This window comes from Panulirus ornatus, chromosome 59 (genome assembly GCF_036320965.1).
Source record: "Panulirus ornatus isolate Po-2019 chromosome 59, ASM3632096v1, whole genome shotgun sequence".
Taxonomy (NCBI): Eukaryota; Metazoa; Arthropoda; class Malacostraca; order Decapoda; family Palinuridae; genus Panulirus; species Panulirus ornatus.
The window spans coordinates 3,287,103-3,305,085 of NC_092282.1; the positions used below are offsets into that span (position 1 = coordinate 3,287,103).

The 17,983-nt window shown below is 37.9% G+C and overlaps 1 protein-coding gene across 2 annotated transcripts; it reads left to right on the forward strand.

The window, feature by feature from the left end:
• The first annotated feature begins 1,020 nt into the window (after window positions 1-1,020).
• LOC139767195 (uncharacterized) lies at window positions 1,021-14,989 on the forward strand. Of its 2 annotated transcripts, none has more exons than XM_071696313.1 (8): window positions 1,021-1,108; window positions 1,870-1,933; window positions 4,037-4,125; window positions 5,608-5,818; window positions 7,722-8,021; window positions 8,232-8,339; window positions 13,260-13,397; window positions 14,419-14,989. In XM_071696313.1, the coding sequence occupies exons 2-8, from the start codon at window positions 1,910-1,912 to the stop codon at window positions 14,572-14,574; spliced, it is 1,026 nt and encodes a 341-aa protein (XP_071552414.1). In that variant the 5' UTR covers window positions 1,021-1,108; window positions 1,870-1,909; the 3' UTR covers window positions 14,575-14,989. The 2 variants fall into 2 exon arrangements, with proteins under 2 accessions (XP_071552414.1, XP_071552415.1); XM_071696314.1 differs by having other exon boundaries at window positions 1,055-1,108; window positions 1,873-1,933.
• Window positions 14,990-17,983: the final 2,994 nt, after the last annotated feature.

The window sequence follows — 17,983 nt, forward strand, 5'->3', positions numbered from 1 at the left end:
AGAGAATAGGAGGAATGATTTTTCCGGCAGGCATAAACACAAAGTATTGAACTTGCTTCCACATCACAGATTATACATATGAGGAGCAAATACCAGAATGATCTGAAGTTTCTGAGGTAATTATACCTGCACAATGAATGAAATATGCTATGTACAATAGGAAATTACAACTATAGGTAAAGACCAAATTTAACAGATGTTGAACCTGTCGTATATTTCTCGGGAAGAATTCTGAAATGTATTTTTTTGATATTGTATGATGTTTCTAATACACTTGAGTTTATTTTTGCGAAAAAATAGTGACGTTAAGCAGGAGCGAAGTGTTCAGCAGAAAAATAAATTCTTGATAGGTACTAATAATGCTATACAAAATGACATGCTATGTGAGATGATATTTTCGTGAATAGTTAAGTCTTAAACAGTCCATTATAGCAGTTTAATTGTTCGACTATTCTGAGAAGGAAAAGCAACTTATGGACCGAGTATGAAGGTTGCGGGTAAAGTTATGGTTTCGTACCAACAGAAACTAAGCCGTTGAGTAATGTGGAAAATGCTACAAACTCCAATTTTAATGGATCTTAATATAATAACAGGCAGAAATGATGTAATTATTAGACATTCTTTATGAGTGATGCATTGCTTCGTGACAATGAGCATTTAACAGTTGGCAATACTTTACTGATATCGCGCACCCATCTCTACGTGTAAAGAACATTAGTAGAAAAAAAATGTATTGAAAATACAATTGAAGTGAAGTGGAAAACCTCTAACCCCAGGAGTAGAAAGTTTGGCAAAAAAAAAATGAACCTGTACCAGGAACATTATATAATGCAAAGTCAAAGCAAACTCTTAAGAAATCTGAAGCCATTGAGATATGTAAACAAACGTCAAAACAAGATCTTTAATAACACTAGTGAAATGTTCAAATAGCTGGATAATACGACGAAGAAAAATTCAAACAATGTATCTGTAAATATCAGTGAAATGTTAAGATAATAGTTGGATAATATGAATAGAAATGAATGAATGAATTATGTAAATATATCGTGAATCCCGAAATATATTTCGTCACTTGATGGGAATTGCTGGAAGGGTGTTGGCGTGACAGGCAAGTACTTGTATCTTTCACTGAGTTAAGTATTTATCACCCCTAAAAGTTATTGATATGTGACGATTTGAGTGAATACACGTAGGTCCTTAAGATAGAACATTTTATATATCATGATAGAACAGGGCTTATTTTTATACAAGTAGCAGACCTTTCGCCCTTCAGAAAACTACCATTAATCAACCAGCGTAAGTGAATATTTCACGATATTTCCATGCTGGAGTAGTGACAAAATCATGGAAACATCAAAAACTGGATGTTCGCATTCAAGTTGGTAGCTTTTGATGAGAGTAACACCAGTGCATTCCTAGTAGTCTGTAAGGTTGATGTACTGTACAGTGGGTTTTACCCGTAGGTCCTCCTCCAACATGGTGAAATTCTCCCAGAGTTAGCCAGGCTTTGAATTAGAGGCAAAGTGTGGGGTAGAATTATACTTTATGTAGTGTTTAGGGTGATTTATCCGTTTACGGAGGTGCTTTTTCTAGGCTAAAGGAACATGTTTTATAGAATTGTTGTTGCCACTGTGCACATTGATATAAATGAGTGGCATTGAGTATTTTCGTTCTTTTGATATTAGTTAATGTGTTAGTGGTAAGGTTGTGAGGAGAGAAAAAATGTGGGGTTAGTAAATAACATGTATTATACTTATAAAAAAAAAATAATTGCCTCTAAAGATACAGAGAATATATCAATGGTTAAATGTTCATCATTGAAAATATATATTTACATAAGATTATTACCTTTTTCCTTTTGACTTTCAGCAGTTTAGCAGAACATCTTCAAGTAGAATAGGAGATAATCATGAGTTCACCACTTTATAACCCCGTAAGTTTTCCCCTTTAATGTTCTTATGCTGCACGTTATTAGCTCTAAATTTTGTTGATGTTATTCAAACCAGGAAGATGTGAAGTTTATTGTAAATGAGGATAGATTTTTGGAAGAATACATCAACAGCTTTCCAAAACTGAAACTATTTCTGAAGTAAGATTAGTCTTCATTACATTAGAATACTTAGGTTAAGGAGCTTGGGGGCCATCATTGAATACACACAAGCTGAAAAGTATTCCTTGTTTCAGACCAAAAGAACACGAAGATAGTTTTTACATTTGCAGAATTGCGTAGATGACAGTAGGGGAACTGTTATGATTGTCAACCCACATTCTAATGTACTTCCATGACAGTTACACTTCAGTTAAATGTCTTTTGGCTCTCAGATATGTTCTTACTGGAAGTGGTTGACATTTCTCAGTTCTTTTGGTATGGTGTTTGAACAGTATTGTTTACTGCAGTTTATGTTTTTGGAGAATAGGGCAGATCTTTAGAAACTTACCCATGTTAGTCCCATAAAGAAGGAATATTCTCTTTATTTGAACTGACAGGAGTTGATGAAGGAACTTTAGAAAAGGAGAAGGCTTTAGCATCATTGCACAGTAATGTCTTCATTATTATATTCTATTGAAGTGATTTTATGGGTGGAACCATATTTCCATAGGATATGTCAAACAATGAGAAGTAAGAGATTTTAAAATGGGCTTTACTAAAAGTTGGAGTGTTCATTGATGGTTTAATATTTCTGTGCCTTGGTTAGCGCTACCCTGCAGAGCACTTGTTTCATTATAGCGCACTTCCTTACATCTTGGAGCTCTAGTTTTACTGAAGCGTAAGCGAAGATGATCCCAAAAAGAAGAAAAAGTCATGAGTCCAAACATTTACAACACACCGAGGGAAGCTGTAATTGTTTATGCTCACTTGGCCAGAGTGCCATACACACATGCATATAGCCAATCAGACAAGTGCTCTCCTTTGTTAGTTCTGTACTAATTTTGTCACACTTACAGTATGCAAAATTCTTGTTGACTTTCTGATTTTTTAACATTATCGAGACTTTTTTTTTTTACTCATCATGTCTGGAAGATTGCTTGCAAGTTTTTGTAATTGCGAGTACATCTAGAGTGCCAAAGAAAAACCACTCCTTGAAAGTACTGTTTACATCTCATTTGTAAACAAAAAGTCTTCAGGAACACATCTCCATATATGCAGTGGTGTAATGGCATTGTAGAGAGCTGTTTCACTTAATATTCTGTTTTCCTTGATCGTATCCTGAGTGCTGATTTGGGTACTAATGTATATATCATTATAGTGGTGATACTGGATTCTACCTGCTTGAGGTTTCACTGTGAGTGAAGTAACCTTTGGCGAGCCTGTCGTCTTGATTTGTTGAAAGATATTACAATCACATCAAAGAACTTATTTCAAAGGAGACCATCTTATCCCTGCTACTGAGAGTATTACAGCTGTGAAGCTAGAGGAGCCCTGGGTCCTGGAGTTATAGCTCCATAAACTGTAAATGAAAGGGGTCCTGCCAATGTATAATAATGATAGTAATACAGAAATGATACCACTATGGATGCAATACATAATAGCAGGCTTTCCAGGAATATCAGATACTAAAAGACTGTATTTTGAGTAAAAGATGTAAGTTTCCCAGTTGATGGAAATGGCCTTCTTTTTTAGTTCATGTCATACTCTGCCATATCATCCTTTGGAAACCATGTAACTGCATATGTGGAGTTATTTCTGTATCTGTATGTAGTGTAGTACATATGGTCCATATAAAGCTTGATTCAAATACACATTTCTCTACCTGTATGTGTACACATTGAAATGCGAGCAATTCTCCTCTGCGTGTAACTTCTATTGGCTGTTTAAATCTTTCCCTCAAGGCAGAGTTGTTAAAAGATAATGTTATCCCTTGCAGTAAGGTAATCCCATTTTATGAAGGACATTGTAAAGAGAAGGATTTGAAGATAAGAGGTGAGCATGGGATAATGAGTTTTTTCGAAGGATGTTCTTTTTATTTAATGTAATGTGATGTTTATAAGGTCCCCTTAATGTAACTTAAGATTTACCCATTTCTTATTTTTGCAGGGTCAGCCCTATGTAGCACCAATTCCAGGAGGTTTCTCACCTGGGAAAATTGCTCATGTTACAGGAACTTTCACTCCAAATGCAAATAGGTGAGATATATTTATGTTTATACTTGATAATTGTAAATAGTATGTTACAATTAGCTCTTTGAATCTAAAACAAATCCAAGTTAATGGAAAGTTGTGATTGTAAGCACTTTATCTAAATGTCTGTTAGTGTGCATGGAAATTTTGGAGTAGATTTTGTTGTGTAATTACCTATTTGTAAAGACCTGTTTGTATTGTATGGGAGGAGAAGTTGAAAAGAATATCTAAATATTATGTTTTGCAAGCCACCTGAATGATACATGACTTAATGAGACTGGCTTTGCAGCTTAGGTAGGTTGATGTTAATGAAATGCAAATAAAAAACATTATGGTAAATTACTAAATTTCCAATGAAAAGCTTAAGCGCTGCATTTTGGGGATACTTCCAAATAAGCCTTTATTGTGATGTGCTTTAGGTTGTTACCAGTGCTTAAACCTCATTTTCCTATTGCTCCGAGATCAGGCAGCAGAGAAAATTTTTTATTAAGAAAAGATACAAATTCTATCATAGATGACTCTTGTTCTGCATCTGAATTAACAAATTATTCTGGTGTCATTGAAGAATATGGAATTGCCAAAGCATTCTTCAGTAATGGATTATGACCCAAAAGTTAAAGTGTATGCTTGTCAGAACTCTGCTCAAGCTCCATGAGATTTTCTTGCAAGGTAGACCAGCTGAAAATTATCACTGACTCGGGATAAATGGGGTCTCACAAATTAGAAATTTTAGAGCATTTTTTGTTTGTGTACACAAGCATTTAACTGTTGATACCAGTAAAAAAGGTACAAATGATTAATTTTTGTGTTTTCCGTAAGGCAGATTGCTTTACAGTTTACTTAGGGATGCTGTATCATTTACAGTTGATAAGTGATGAAACTATATCTGAATCATTTATTGTGACTAGATGCATCAAAAAGTGTTCATAGATACCAAGATGTATGGTATGTACCACAAGTATGTAATATTTGGATGAATGCATTATTCATAAGCTGATGTGTTTAGCATTGTGCTGCTTTCCCACCAACTCTGAAATAAGAGTTTTTTGTACCCTTGTTTTTGCAAACAAGGGTACAAAAGAAAATAGGGTTACCCTTTATGAAAATAATTCCTGCGGAAATTTTAGACCTGGTGCAGTTATGCATCCAGTGATACCCTTTTAGTTTCTGGTCCCCTGCTTTGTTGGCAGCTGACATATTGGCAAAATTTTGGTGGTCCAGAAGATACCAAACAGAAGATGACTTTGTGTGTTTCTTACGATTTCCAAACAATTTTACTGAATATGAAAGCATGGATTGCTTATATGTTTTTGATGCTTTAAGGTGCTAAGATCAGTTACTGAATTTTATTGGGGATTTTTATGTGTATCACCCAGATATGAATGAGTTATGTCAAAGCAAGTGATATGTTACAAGGAGTTGGATATAGAGCAAATTACTGGATTTAACTGTGATAGGAAAATTAGGATTTTATTTATTGACTTTCAGCTTTGTCCTAAAGTTCCAATCTGGACCAAATGGTGACCCTGCGGATGAAATTGGACTCTGTATGTATGGTCGAGTGGCAGAAGGTGTGGTGGGGAGGAATGCCTTTACACGTGCCTCAGGATGGGGCCAGGAAGAGGCAACCAGCACCCTTGCTTTTGCTCGGGGACAAAACTTTGATGTCACCATCCTTTGTGATCCATTGCATTTCAAGGTTTGAACCCTAAGCTGTTTTTAAGATGACGTTAATGTTTTTTCAGAAATATGTAGGTTGTTGTAAACAGTTGGATATTTTGTGCTGTAAATTCCCTTATTTTGTTAGTTGATAAAGAAGGCCCTTTAAAAAGATTTGAGTACTATCTTCAGAGTAGAAACAATATGTAACACAGTATAAAAGTAAATGTAGAGGGAAAATTCAGGGGGAAAGCACAGAGGCCTTTAAGATTGTTAAAAAAGATTAATTAAGCTCTTAAGGTATCTTATTTTGCTTACAGCTCATCACTTGACAATTTACCCAAGAAATGTTTGAAAACACTTGATATACCACTTGTAGACATTGTTTAAGGATTTGATGAAGAAAGAGGGATCAGTACCATTGAGTGGAAGAAAGCAAATTATATGCCTGATTGTGGTAGAGCTGATAGGGAAAATATACTATGTACAGGCTGGTATCATATTGAGCATGGTTTCATGATCCTGGAAAAGATCACCCAAATAGATTACTGTTCTCAAAGAAGAAATTACCTGAAAGACAGCATAATTCATGGGAAAGAAATCATGTCAAATCAAATTAGACTTCTGTGGTATTAATAACTGACACCTTAAAGGAGATGGATGGATGGTGAATGTTTTTAAGCTTAAAGGAGACGGATGGATGGTGAATGTTTTTACAGTAAACTGTCGGAAGTAATTTGACATTGTCCCACAGAGAAGGTTATGAAACATCAGTTGAATTCAGATGTCTGAGATATCTCAGATTGGGTCAGAATAACCAGTTGTGTTCTGCAGGGTTCAAACTGTTTCTTCTGAGCTATTTCAGGATGTAATTTTTGCTTGCATATGTTATCATTTGGTGCAAAAATCATGAGAAGTAAAGTGTTTAAGATTGTGACAGCCTACAAAGAAAATTAGAGAGGCTACAGTCTTGGTCAGATGCAAAGTTGATGAAGACCGGTCTGACCAAATACAAAGTGAATAAGATGAGACAGTTAAAGGAGGCTAAGTCATGCATATCACCTTGTAGGAGATAGACAGAAATATATGAATGAATGGGATATATGATGCCTAGTACATTACCATTTTGGGAAATGTAAATAGATCATTTATGAAACTCAGTAATTGCAAAATTATCATACAGTACAAGGAGAAGTTGAAGTCCATAAGTATTCAGCTTATAATAGTCCTAACTTAGAATGTATTTCACAGATTTGGTTATTTCCCTCCCACCTCTTTCTCTAGAAGAAACACGTAGATCAATTAGAGGAAACCAGATGGAGGGCAATAGAGGCTGTACCTGAAATATGGGAGCTTAGTTCCAGGGAGAGGATAATGGCCATGGATTAGCCCTAACTGAGAGAAAGAAGGAAGAGGAGGAGACATGAGCACAGAACAACCTAAAAGATTCTTATGGAACAAATGGAAAGGAAAATACGTTTAAAGAATGAGACCATCCCATTTTGTCTCCATGATAGGTTTGATTGTGACTCAATTGCTTATGATTAGCCCTCTTATGTTTTTATTTTCTTATGAGGGAAAATGCTGGCTAACCTCAGATACTTTGTACCCACATAGGTGACAAAAGTACATGGGAAGGGTTATACTTTCTTCATAATATAGTAAATGTATATTGTTATTGAACACTAGATTGATTTTCTTTGTTGTCCAAGCTTATTATTTTCCTGTCATGTATATTTCCTGAGCTTGCCTCCTAGCTAGGAAAGAGATGAGTCTTGATTGCATGAACAATACATAATTTATACTTAATAGACTTTATTGTCCTGAAAAATGGTGGTTAGGGATATCTTTAACATCTCATAGAACAGACTACATGTATCATACAAAACTTATATATATGAATTTTGTTTATTTCTTGTACATCTTTTTCCTTTTCATTCCAGATTGCTCTTAATCATCAACACTTTGCTGAATTCAACCACCGCACCAATCCAGCAACAATGACGTATTTGAATGTTGCTAGCACAAGCCAAGATATAAATCTAGCATGTATTTGGATAGAAGATCCAGTCCCATCTCCTAGTCAGCCTCCTCCTTATGCACAAATGCCACCAGGAGGGGCTCCATACCCTCCGCAAAACAGTTATGGCCCACCACCCCCTTATTCTGGTGGTCCAGGATTTGCTCCTTCATATTCTAATCAACCATCGTATCAACAGACAGCACCTCCTGGACAATATGGAGTAAGTTTTATGAATGTATATGGGATGGGTGTCTTTATGTAGGAATCTCCAGTCACATGCAGAGGTCTTTATGCGTGAGAGATTTACATGAATTTCAGTTATGAGCAGAGGAGGCTTAAAGAATAAGAGTTAGATTTTTTTAATCTTTGTTTTATCCATAGAATTTACATAATCATAACAAGCCTTAATCTTTTTCCTTTTGTTTTTCAGCAACCAGCACCAGGTGGGAACAGTAGCAGTGGCAAAGGGTTGCTAGGTATGGTTGCTGGTGCAGGAACAGCTGTTGCTGGAGCCTTAGGTGCATCTCATCTCCTTGGAGTAAGTTCATTTACTATTCTCACTTACAAAACTGTACATGACAAAATATTATGTAGTTTAACGTAAAAGAAATGGTCCTTTGTTAAAGTTGTACATATCAGACTGTCATATACTGGAAATTGCAGATATCATTGAATCATTTGCGCACAATATCACCATGATGTTTATAAATTTTTGTTCCAGCTGAAGGTTGTATTGAATTAAGCTCTCTTCTTTGTAGGTCTTCACCATCTATTTTCTTTCATTGATGGCTCATTCATAGGTCTATATGGTAGAAATCGTAATCTTTATTTGTGCCCTATCTATGTATAAGAAGGGATACATGAATCACCTCCAAAACACATACCTGCAAGTACAGTTTTGACCAGTTTTTTTTCGTAGTAAAAGTATAGGGACACCACAAAACAAACAAATTGATATTTTAGACACACACACACACACACACACACACACACACACACACACACACACACACACACATATATATATATATATATATATATATATATATATATATATATATATATATTTTTTTTTGCCGCTGTCTCCCGCGTTTGCGAGGTAGCACAAGGAAACAGACGAAAGAAATGGCCCAACCCACCCCCATACACATGTATATACATACGTCCACACACGCAAATATACATACCTACACAGCTTTCCATGGTTTACCCCAGACGCTTCACATGCCCCAATTCAATCCACTGACAGCACGTCAACCCCGGTATACCACATCGCTCCAATTCACTCTATTCCTTGCCCTCCTTTCACCCTCCTGCATGTTCAGGCCCCGATCACACAAAATCTTTTTCACTCCATCTTTCCACCTCCAATTTGGTCTCCCTCTTCTCCTCGTTCCCTCCACCTCCGACACATATATCCTCATGGTCAATCTTTCCTCACTCATTCTCTCCATGTGCCCAAACCATTTCAAAACACCCTCTTCTGCTCTCTCAACCACGCTCTTTTTATTTCCACACATCTCTCTTACCCTTACGTTACTTACTCGATCAAACCACCTCACACCACACATTGTCCTCAAACATCTCATTTCCAGCACATCCACCCTCCTGCGCACAACTCTATCCATAGCCCACGCCTCGCAACCATACAACATTGTTGGAACCACTATTCCTTCAAACATACCCATTTTTGCTTTCCGAGATAATGTTCTCGACTTCCACACATTCTTCAAGGCTCCCAGGATTTTCGCCCCCTCCCCCACCCTATGATTCACTTCCGCTTCCATGGTTCCATCCATTCCATGCATAGGAATGAATTGTGGAGAGATAGTGTGGGTGAAATGTAGTAGTGTGAGGTGGTTTGGTTATGCAGAAAGTATGCAAGACGTGGAGTTTATAAGGAGAGTGTATGATTGTACAGTTAAAGTGGTTGGTGTGAGAGGAAAGCCACTTGTGACATGGAAAAATAGTGGAAGAATTTTGGAGGGAGAGAAATGGGGGAAGAATGTAAGGAGGCATGGAAGGACAGAGATGAGTGGAGACGCTTTGGTCTTGATGGGAGTTTCTAGAGGTAACAGTCATAGAGATAGAGAATTGTGATTGTTTCAATTGTTTCTGATATTATAGCACTAAAGTGGATGAGGCAGTTAGGTTTGAGAAGAACTTATACCATTCGTCTTTCCTACATAAGGGTGGTAGCATTACGAATAGAAAAACAACTGCCTCATTTGAACACTTCAATCTCTAGCTTTACCGAGACCAGAACCTACTGTCCACAGTCTGACACCACAGACCTTTCCATGGTTTATCTTTGCTGCTTCATAAGCTCACTCTCATGCCCTTATATGCCACAGTGATCTAATTGATTTTATTGAGTACACCCTCCAGAATGTTTAAGTCCTAAGGCATCCTTTTTCCTCCCCCTGTCTATTTTATTCCATTCAGAGTAAAAGATTTGGGTTTTTCTAATCAAACATAGCACCTACCTCAACATTCTTTTCATCTTGGTAACAACCATGCACATTTAGATACCCTTCTGATCCTTTGAGGACAATTCATTTCCTGGCGCCTTCTTCTGTGCCTGTTTTTGGAATACTGACTGCAAGAGGGGAGGATGTCTAGCATCCCACTTCATTTTGTGATTGCCTTATTTGACATACAGGAAAGAGGTGGTTAATCACACAGTGGGTTTATATGTAAGTGTTAACACATATTTTTTTTTTTTTTTTTTTTTTTTTTTTATACTTTGTCGCTGTCTCCCGCATTTGCGAGGTAGCGCAAGGAAACAGACGAAAGAAATGGCCCAACCCTCCCCATACACATGTACATACACACGTCCACACACGCAAATATACATACCTACACAGCTTTCCATGGTTTACCCCGGACGCTTCACATGCCTTGATTCAATCCACTGACAGCACGTCAACCCCTGTATACCACATCGCTCCAATTCACTCTATTCCTTGCCCTCCTTTCACCCTCCTGCATGTTCAGGCCCCGATCACACAAAATCCTCTTCACTCCATCTTTCCACCTCCAATTTGGTCTCCCTCTTCTCCTCGTTCCCTCCACCTCCGACACATATATCCTCTTGGTCAATCTTTCCTCACTCATTCTCTCCATGTGCCCAAACCATTTCAAAACACCCTCTTCTGCTCTCTCAACCACGCTCTTTTTATTTCCACACATCTCTCTTACCCTTACGTTACTTACTCGATCAAACCACCTCACACCACACATTGTCCTCAAACATCTCATTTCCAGCACATCCATCCTCCTGCGCACAACTCTATCCATAGCCCACGCCTCGCAACCATACAACATTGTTGGAACTACTATTCCTTCAAACATACCCATTTTTGCTTTCCGGGATAATGTTCTCGACTTCCACACATTTTTCAAGGCTCCCAAAATTTTCGCCCCCTTCCCCACCCTATGATCCACTTCCGCTTCCATGGTTCCATCCGCTGACAGATCCACTCCCAGATATCTAAAACACTTCACTTCCTCCAGTTTTTCTCCATTCAAACTCACCTCCCAATTGACTTGACCCTCAACCCTACTGTACCTAATAACCTTGCTCTTATTCACATTTACTCTTAACTTTCTTCTTCCACACACTTTACCAAACTCCGTCACCAGCTTCTGCAGTTTCTCACATGAATCCGCCACCAGCGCTGTATCATCAGCGAACAACAACTGACTCACTTCCCAAGCTCTCTCATCCCCAACAGACTTCATACTTGCCCCTCTTTCCAAGACTCTTGCATTTACCTCCCTAACAACCCCATCCATAAACAAATTAAACAACCATGGAGACATCACACACCCCTGCCGCAAACCTACATTCACTGAGAACCAATCACTTTCCTCTCTTCCTACACGTACACATGCCTTACATCCTCGATAAAAACTTTTCACTGCTTCTAACAACTTGCCTCCCACACCATATATTCTTAATACCTTCCACAGAGCATCTCTATCAACTCTATCATATGCCTTCTCCAGATCCATAAATGCTACATACAAATCCATTTGCTTTTCTAAGTATTTCTCACATACATTCTTCAAAGCAAACACCTGATCCACACATCCTCTCCCACTTCTGAAACCACACTGCTCTTCCCCAATCTGATGCTCTGTACATGCCTTCACCCTCTCAATCAATACCCTCCCATATAATTTACCAGGAATACTCAACAAACTTATACCTCTGTAATTTGAGCACTCACTCTTATCCCCTTTGCCTTTGTACAATGGCACTATGCACGCATTCCGCCAATCCTCAGGCACCTCACCATGAGTCATACATACATTAAATAACCTTACCAACCAGTCAACAATACAGTCACCCCCTTTTTTAATAAATTCCACTGCAATACCATCCAAACCTGCTGCCTTGCCGGCTTTCATCTTCCGCAAAGCTTTTACTACCTCTTCTCTGTTTACCAAATCATTTTCCCTAACCCTCTCACTTTGCACACCACCTCGACCCAAACACCCTATATCTGCCACTCTGTCATCAGACACATTCAACAAACCTTCAAAATACTCATTCCATCTCCTTCTCACATCACCACTACTTGTTGTCACCTCCCCATTTACGCCCTTCACTGAAGTTCCCATTTGCTCCCTTGTCTTACGCACCCTATTTACCTCCTTCCAGAACATCTTTTTATTCTCCCTAAAATTTACTGATAGTCTCTCACCCCAACTCTCATTTGCCCTTTTTTTCACCTCTTGCACCTTTCTCTTGACCTCCTGTCTCTTTCTTTTATACTTCTCCCACTCAATTGCATTTTTTCCCTGCAAAAATCGTCCAAATGCCTCTCTCTTCTCTTTCACTAATACTCTTACTTCTTCATCCCACCACTCACTACCCTTTCTAAACAGCCCACCTCCCACTCTTCTCTGCCATAACACATATTAGTTCATGCAAATATCTGCTTTGCTTAGAATTAATGAAATTTTGGGTGAAAATCTCCATGTAGACTCTGTTGGATTTTACTATTCTGGTTTGACGGTACAAATCTATGCTTCTCCCTCATACTCTCATACATCTAGAGGGTGGCTAAGGCTCATACCTTTAGCTTGGTTGTAAAGACACATTTAAAGTGGACAAAAAGTTGGAACCTGTAATGAAATGCAAAATGAAAAAAGTTAGTTTTTGCAGCACAGAGGTTTATATTACTCATAATGATTTTTTAGTATTTCAAGTTTTGCCAACAGTGATTTTTAGTAGTTCAAATTTTGCCAATTTCTCTATATCTCTAGGAGATTTTTTGCATGGTAGTCATGTTTGAATAAAGTATGAATGTCTCAGTGCTTCTTTCACTCATTGTTGTATTATTCATCCTCAAAAGATTTGAATGTGTAAGTCCATTGATATTACAAGTGAAAGAAATGAATAAACTAAGGTAAAACATTAAAGCAGAATAAATTAATTTGCTTTCAGAAGGCCAAATCAAGCAGTGGTTACCCTGGGTATGGAGGGTATCCAGGTTATGGAGGTTCTCATGGTGGTGGTGGAGGTCTTAAAAATATCATGGGAATGGGTGGTGCCTTAACAGGAGCATCCATGTTAGCAAGTCCGGTGAGTATTATTTTATAAGGGAAGTAAGAGCTTTTTAATGTAATTTTTTCTTTTTCTATACACATAGTCAAATAGAAAATTCATATGCAGCTATGAAAGTTAGGAAATCATGTCATTATTTGGAGAAGTTAAAGGGTTTTCAAAGGGAATTTCTTTTGTATGAATAAGCTAGAGTTTATTTTTTAATGTTTTAAGATATTTTCTTTATGCAGAATGGCTTAATGTATTACTTGTTATGAAAGTTAAGCTCCAAAAGGCAATTGGAGCTCTTTTATGTATTTTGGTTTTCTTCTTAGCCTGTTCGGCATAATTCTAGAACCTGCTGTTGACAATTCAGTGATTTAGTGTTGTCAGATAAGGATTTATGCCATTTTTGTGGTTGGAGAGTTAGTACCTCATATCCAATGCTGAGCTCAGTTTTAAGTATGTACTTTTCCCATTATATTTTGTTATTTGTTATGATAACCAGGCAAGATGGCTTCAGTTGTCACAGTCTATTCTGTCTTTGAGTACTTTGATTGCTTCAGTTCCAATTTTTTTGACAAGTATTTGCAAATGTCTCATCAGTATGCAGGGTCTTGGGTGATGCACAGTAAGTCAAATTTATACAGGGCCACTCTGGATAAAGAAAGATCAAGTACTTTCAGCTTGTGGAAAATTTAGGCAGCATGGCAGATATATGTTTATGTATTAGATTTCCACCTACTGGTGACCATTCATTCATGCCAGTCACTACTTTTTTGCAGTCATATCATATAAGAGGTGAAAATGAAGCAACAATACTTTCTGCTTGCCCAGATTTATTTGAGAAAGTCACTTTATGTGTAACTGATATTTAGAGAGTAGAATACTGTAACTTCAGACTGATTATGCTTTAGTTGTGAGGTGATGTTTGCTATAATAAGAAATTCATACTAAGATCTCATATATCAAATAATTTAGTCCTGACTAATTTTTTGCTTCTCAGTCATGAATGAGTTTTTTATAATATATTTTTATTGCCCTTTTCTTTTGACAACAGAAGAAGGCCATGAAAGCAAATAAGGCAATGAAGTATGGTATTCCACTGGCTGGTATTGGGGCTCTAGGGGCTGGTGGCTACATGATGCACAAAGGTGTTCATGGTTTTCACAGTGGTTCTTCCTCATCTTCAGGGTCCAGTGAAGAAGAAGAGTAAAGGAAAACTGTTCGTTAGTGTTGTTTATGTTGTAAATGTGTCTAGAAATAGATATTATGCAATAAATACAATTAGAAAAAGTTGAGCAGATGATTTGCTGTAGCTTTTGTTGCTTTTTAAAGTTAGTGTAGCTTTTTATTGCAAAATATCAACTTTGTTCCATGAACAATTCAGGATGTAGCTCAACCATAGGTTCTAAATACAAGTTTTATCTTTTCAAAGTTTAACAGAAATTTAAATGAATATTTTTTAAATGTGTTCATTTCTCTTGTCTTATAAAGTTAGAGGAAAAACATTTCTTTCTATACATATTCACAATTTCCCACATCAGTGAGGTAGTGCCATGAACAGAGGACTGAGCCTTAGTGGGAATATCCTCACTTGGCCCCCTTCTCTGTTCATCATTTTTTGGGGGGATGAGAGAGCTTGGGAAGTGAGTCAGTTGTTGTTCGCTGATGATACAGCGCTGGTGGCTGATTCATGTGAGAAACTGCAGAAGCTGGTGACTGAGTTTGGTAAAGTGTGTGGAAGAAGAAAGTTAAGAGTAAATGTGAATAAGAGCAAGGTTATTAGGTACAGTAGGGGTGAGGGTCAAGTTAATTGGGAGGTGAGTTTGAATGGAGAAAAACTGGAGGAAGTGAAGTGTTTTAGATATCTGGGAGTGGATCTGTCAGTGGATGGAACCATGGAAGCGGAAGTGGATCATAGGGTGGGGGAGGGGGCGAAAATTTTGGGAGCCTTGAAAAATGTGTGGAAGTCGAGAACATTATCTCGGAAAGCAAAAATGGGTATGTTTGAAGGAATAGTGGTTCCAACAATGTTGTATGGTTGCGAGGCGTGGGCTATGGATAGAGATGTGCACAGGAGGATGGATGTGCTGGAAATGAGATGTTTGAGGAAAATGTGTGGTGTGAGGTGGTTTGATCGAGTAAGTAACGTAAGGGTAAGAGAGATGTGTGGAAATAAAAAGAGCGTGGTTGAGAGAGCAGAAGAGGGTGTTTTGAAATGGTTTGGGCACATGGAGAGAATGAGTGAGGAAAGATTGACCAAGAGGATATATGTGTCGGAGGTGGAGGGAACGAGGAGAAGAGGGAGACCAAATTGGAGGTGGAAAGATGGAGTGAAAAAGATTTTGTGTGATCGGGGCCTGAACATGCAGGAGGGTGAAAGGAGGGCAAGGAATAGAGTGAATTGGAGCGATGTGGTATACAGGGGTTGACGTGCTGTCAGTGGATTGAATCAAGGCATGTGAAGCGTCTGGGGTAAACCATGGAAAGCTGTGTAGGTATGTATATTTGCGTGTGTGGACGTGTGTATGTACATGTGTATGGGGGGGGGTTGGGCCATTTCTTTCGTCTGTTTCCTTGCGCTACCTCGCAAACGCGGGAGACAGCGACAAAGTATAAAAAAAAAAAAAAAAAAAAAAAAAAATGTATTCATATATTATTATACTTGATCACTGTTTCCCATGTCAGCGAATTAGCACCAGGAAACAGACAAAGAATGTCCCATCTACTAATATACACATATATAGATATACATAAATGCCCATACACACACACATATACATGTATGTACATATCAACACATACATACATATACATATATACATATGTACATATTCATACTTGCTTGCCTTCATCCATTACTGTCACTACCCCGCCACACAGGAAATAGCATAACCCCCCCCCTTTCAGCGAGGTAGTGTCAGGAAAAGACAAAGAAGGCCACAGTCGTTCACACTCAGTCTCTAGCTGTCATGTGTAATCACCAAAACCACAGCTCCCTATCCACATCCAGGCCCCAGAGAGGTGGAGGGAACAAGGAGAAGCGGGAGACCAAATTGGAGGTGGAAGGATGGAGTGTAAAAGATTTTGAGTGATCAGGGCCTCAACATACAAGAGGGTGAGAGGTGTACAAGGAATAGAGTGACTTGGGAAAAATGTGGGATACCAGGGTTGACTTGCTATCAATGGACTGAACTAGGGTATGTAAAATATCTGTGGTATATATATAAAGAGTGTGGTAGAGAGAGCGGAAGAGGGTGTGTTGAAATGGTTTGGTCACATGGAGAGAATGAGTGAGGAAAGATTGACAAAGAGGATATCTGTGTCAGAGGTGGAGGGAACGAGAAGTGGGAGACCAAATTGGAGATGGAAGGATGGAGTGAAAAAGATTTTGAGTGATCGGGTCCTGAACATACAGGAGGGTGAAAGGCATGCAAGGAATAAAGTAAATTGGAACGATGTGATATACCGGGGTCGATGTGCTGTCAATGGATTGAACCAGGGCATGTGAAGTGTCTGGGGTAAACCATGAAAACTGGGGAAAACCATATAATACTCAGCAGTTTTATAATGATGTTGCATCTTAGTTGCCTGCATTGGCTTTTTGCAGACCATTACAAGGGTTATTTGATTTTTGTTACCAAAACTTATCGTAAGAATAGTTGGGATTTGCTGCAGTGTTCATATACTTTCAGTGTTGTGTTCCTGTTAATGAAAAATGGAATCTCCTTGGCTAGTCTCACTCCAAATGTTGTCTCTTAACCTCAGCATATTCAAGGAGTCATAAATTGTAAGTTTGATTTATTGTATATGCTATGATGCAATGTAATCTCATTTTTGCAGAACATGTGCTTCAAATATTCTCACGTGTTTTCCCCTTTAACAGCGTATAAAGGAAATCATAAAGATTTGAATGGTTGAAATATTTTAGTACAATATAAATGCATTGTGATGGATAAACTTGAAATCTTTCATCAGTTTGGTTATTCTCCACTATCTCATTCTCTTACACTGATAAGCTTAGATATATCTTGTTTCTTTTGTAATCTTAATTCCAATTTCCATTAACCTGAAATTTTAATCATGTTTGTTTTTTGTCACTAATTGTTTTCACACAGACACAGATTTGACATAGGAATAGATAGATATGGAAGGGCTGATCTTAAGAATGTATGGAAACATGGTTAAAGGTAAGGGTGGAGAAGAGATGTGGTCAAAGAGCATTGCTGTTGCAAAGCTTTTTCAAGGAGAAAGTGCAAGGCTAGGTCTCCCTTTTGAGGAAATTTTTTGACTGGTTATATGAGAGTTAGATAGCTGGAATATTCCTGTGCTTTAGCTAAGGTATGAATGATTTTGACAGTGTCATAAACTTATTTAATTGATTAAAATATCAGTTTAGAGAATGCATGTTAAGTTTTTGCACCTGAGAGCTAGCTGCTTGTATGCTCTCCACCATTAGCTAGACCATACAGTCTTAGGCAAGCTGCCTAAGTCATATTGATAACTGTTTCTTTCCATACTTTTGGAAGATCTAGAGCTCTGTCCTCTCATGGTTTTCCCAATAATTGATAACTTTTTCTTTCCATACACTTTGAAGATCTAGAGCTCTGTCCTCTCATGGT

Coding starts and splice junctions, on each gene's coding strand:
- LOC139767195 (XM_071696313.1), top strand. CDS start 1,910: ATGAGTTCACCACTTTATAACCCC. Junction 1,934..4,036: donor GTTCACCACTTTATAACCCC/GTAAGTTTTCCC, acceptor TTATTTTTGCAG/GGTCAGCCCTATGTAGCACC. Junction 4,126..5,607: donor TTCACTCCAAATGCAAATAG/GTGAGATATATT, acceptor ATTGACTTTCAG/CTTTGTCCTAAAGTTCCAAT.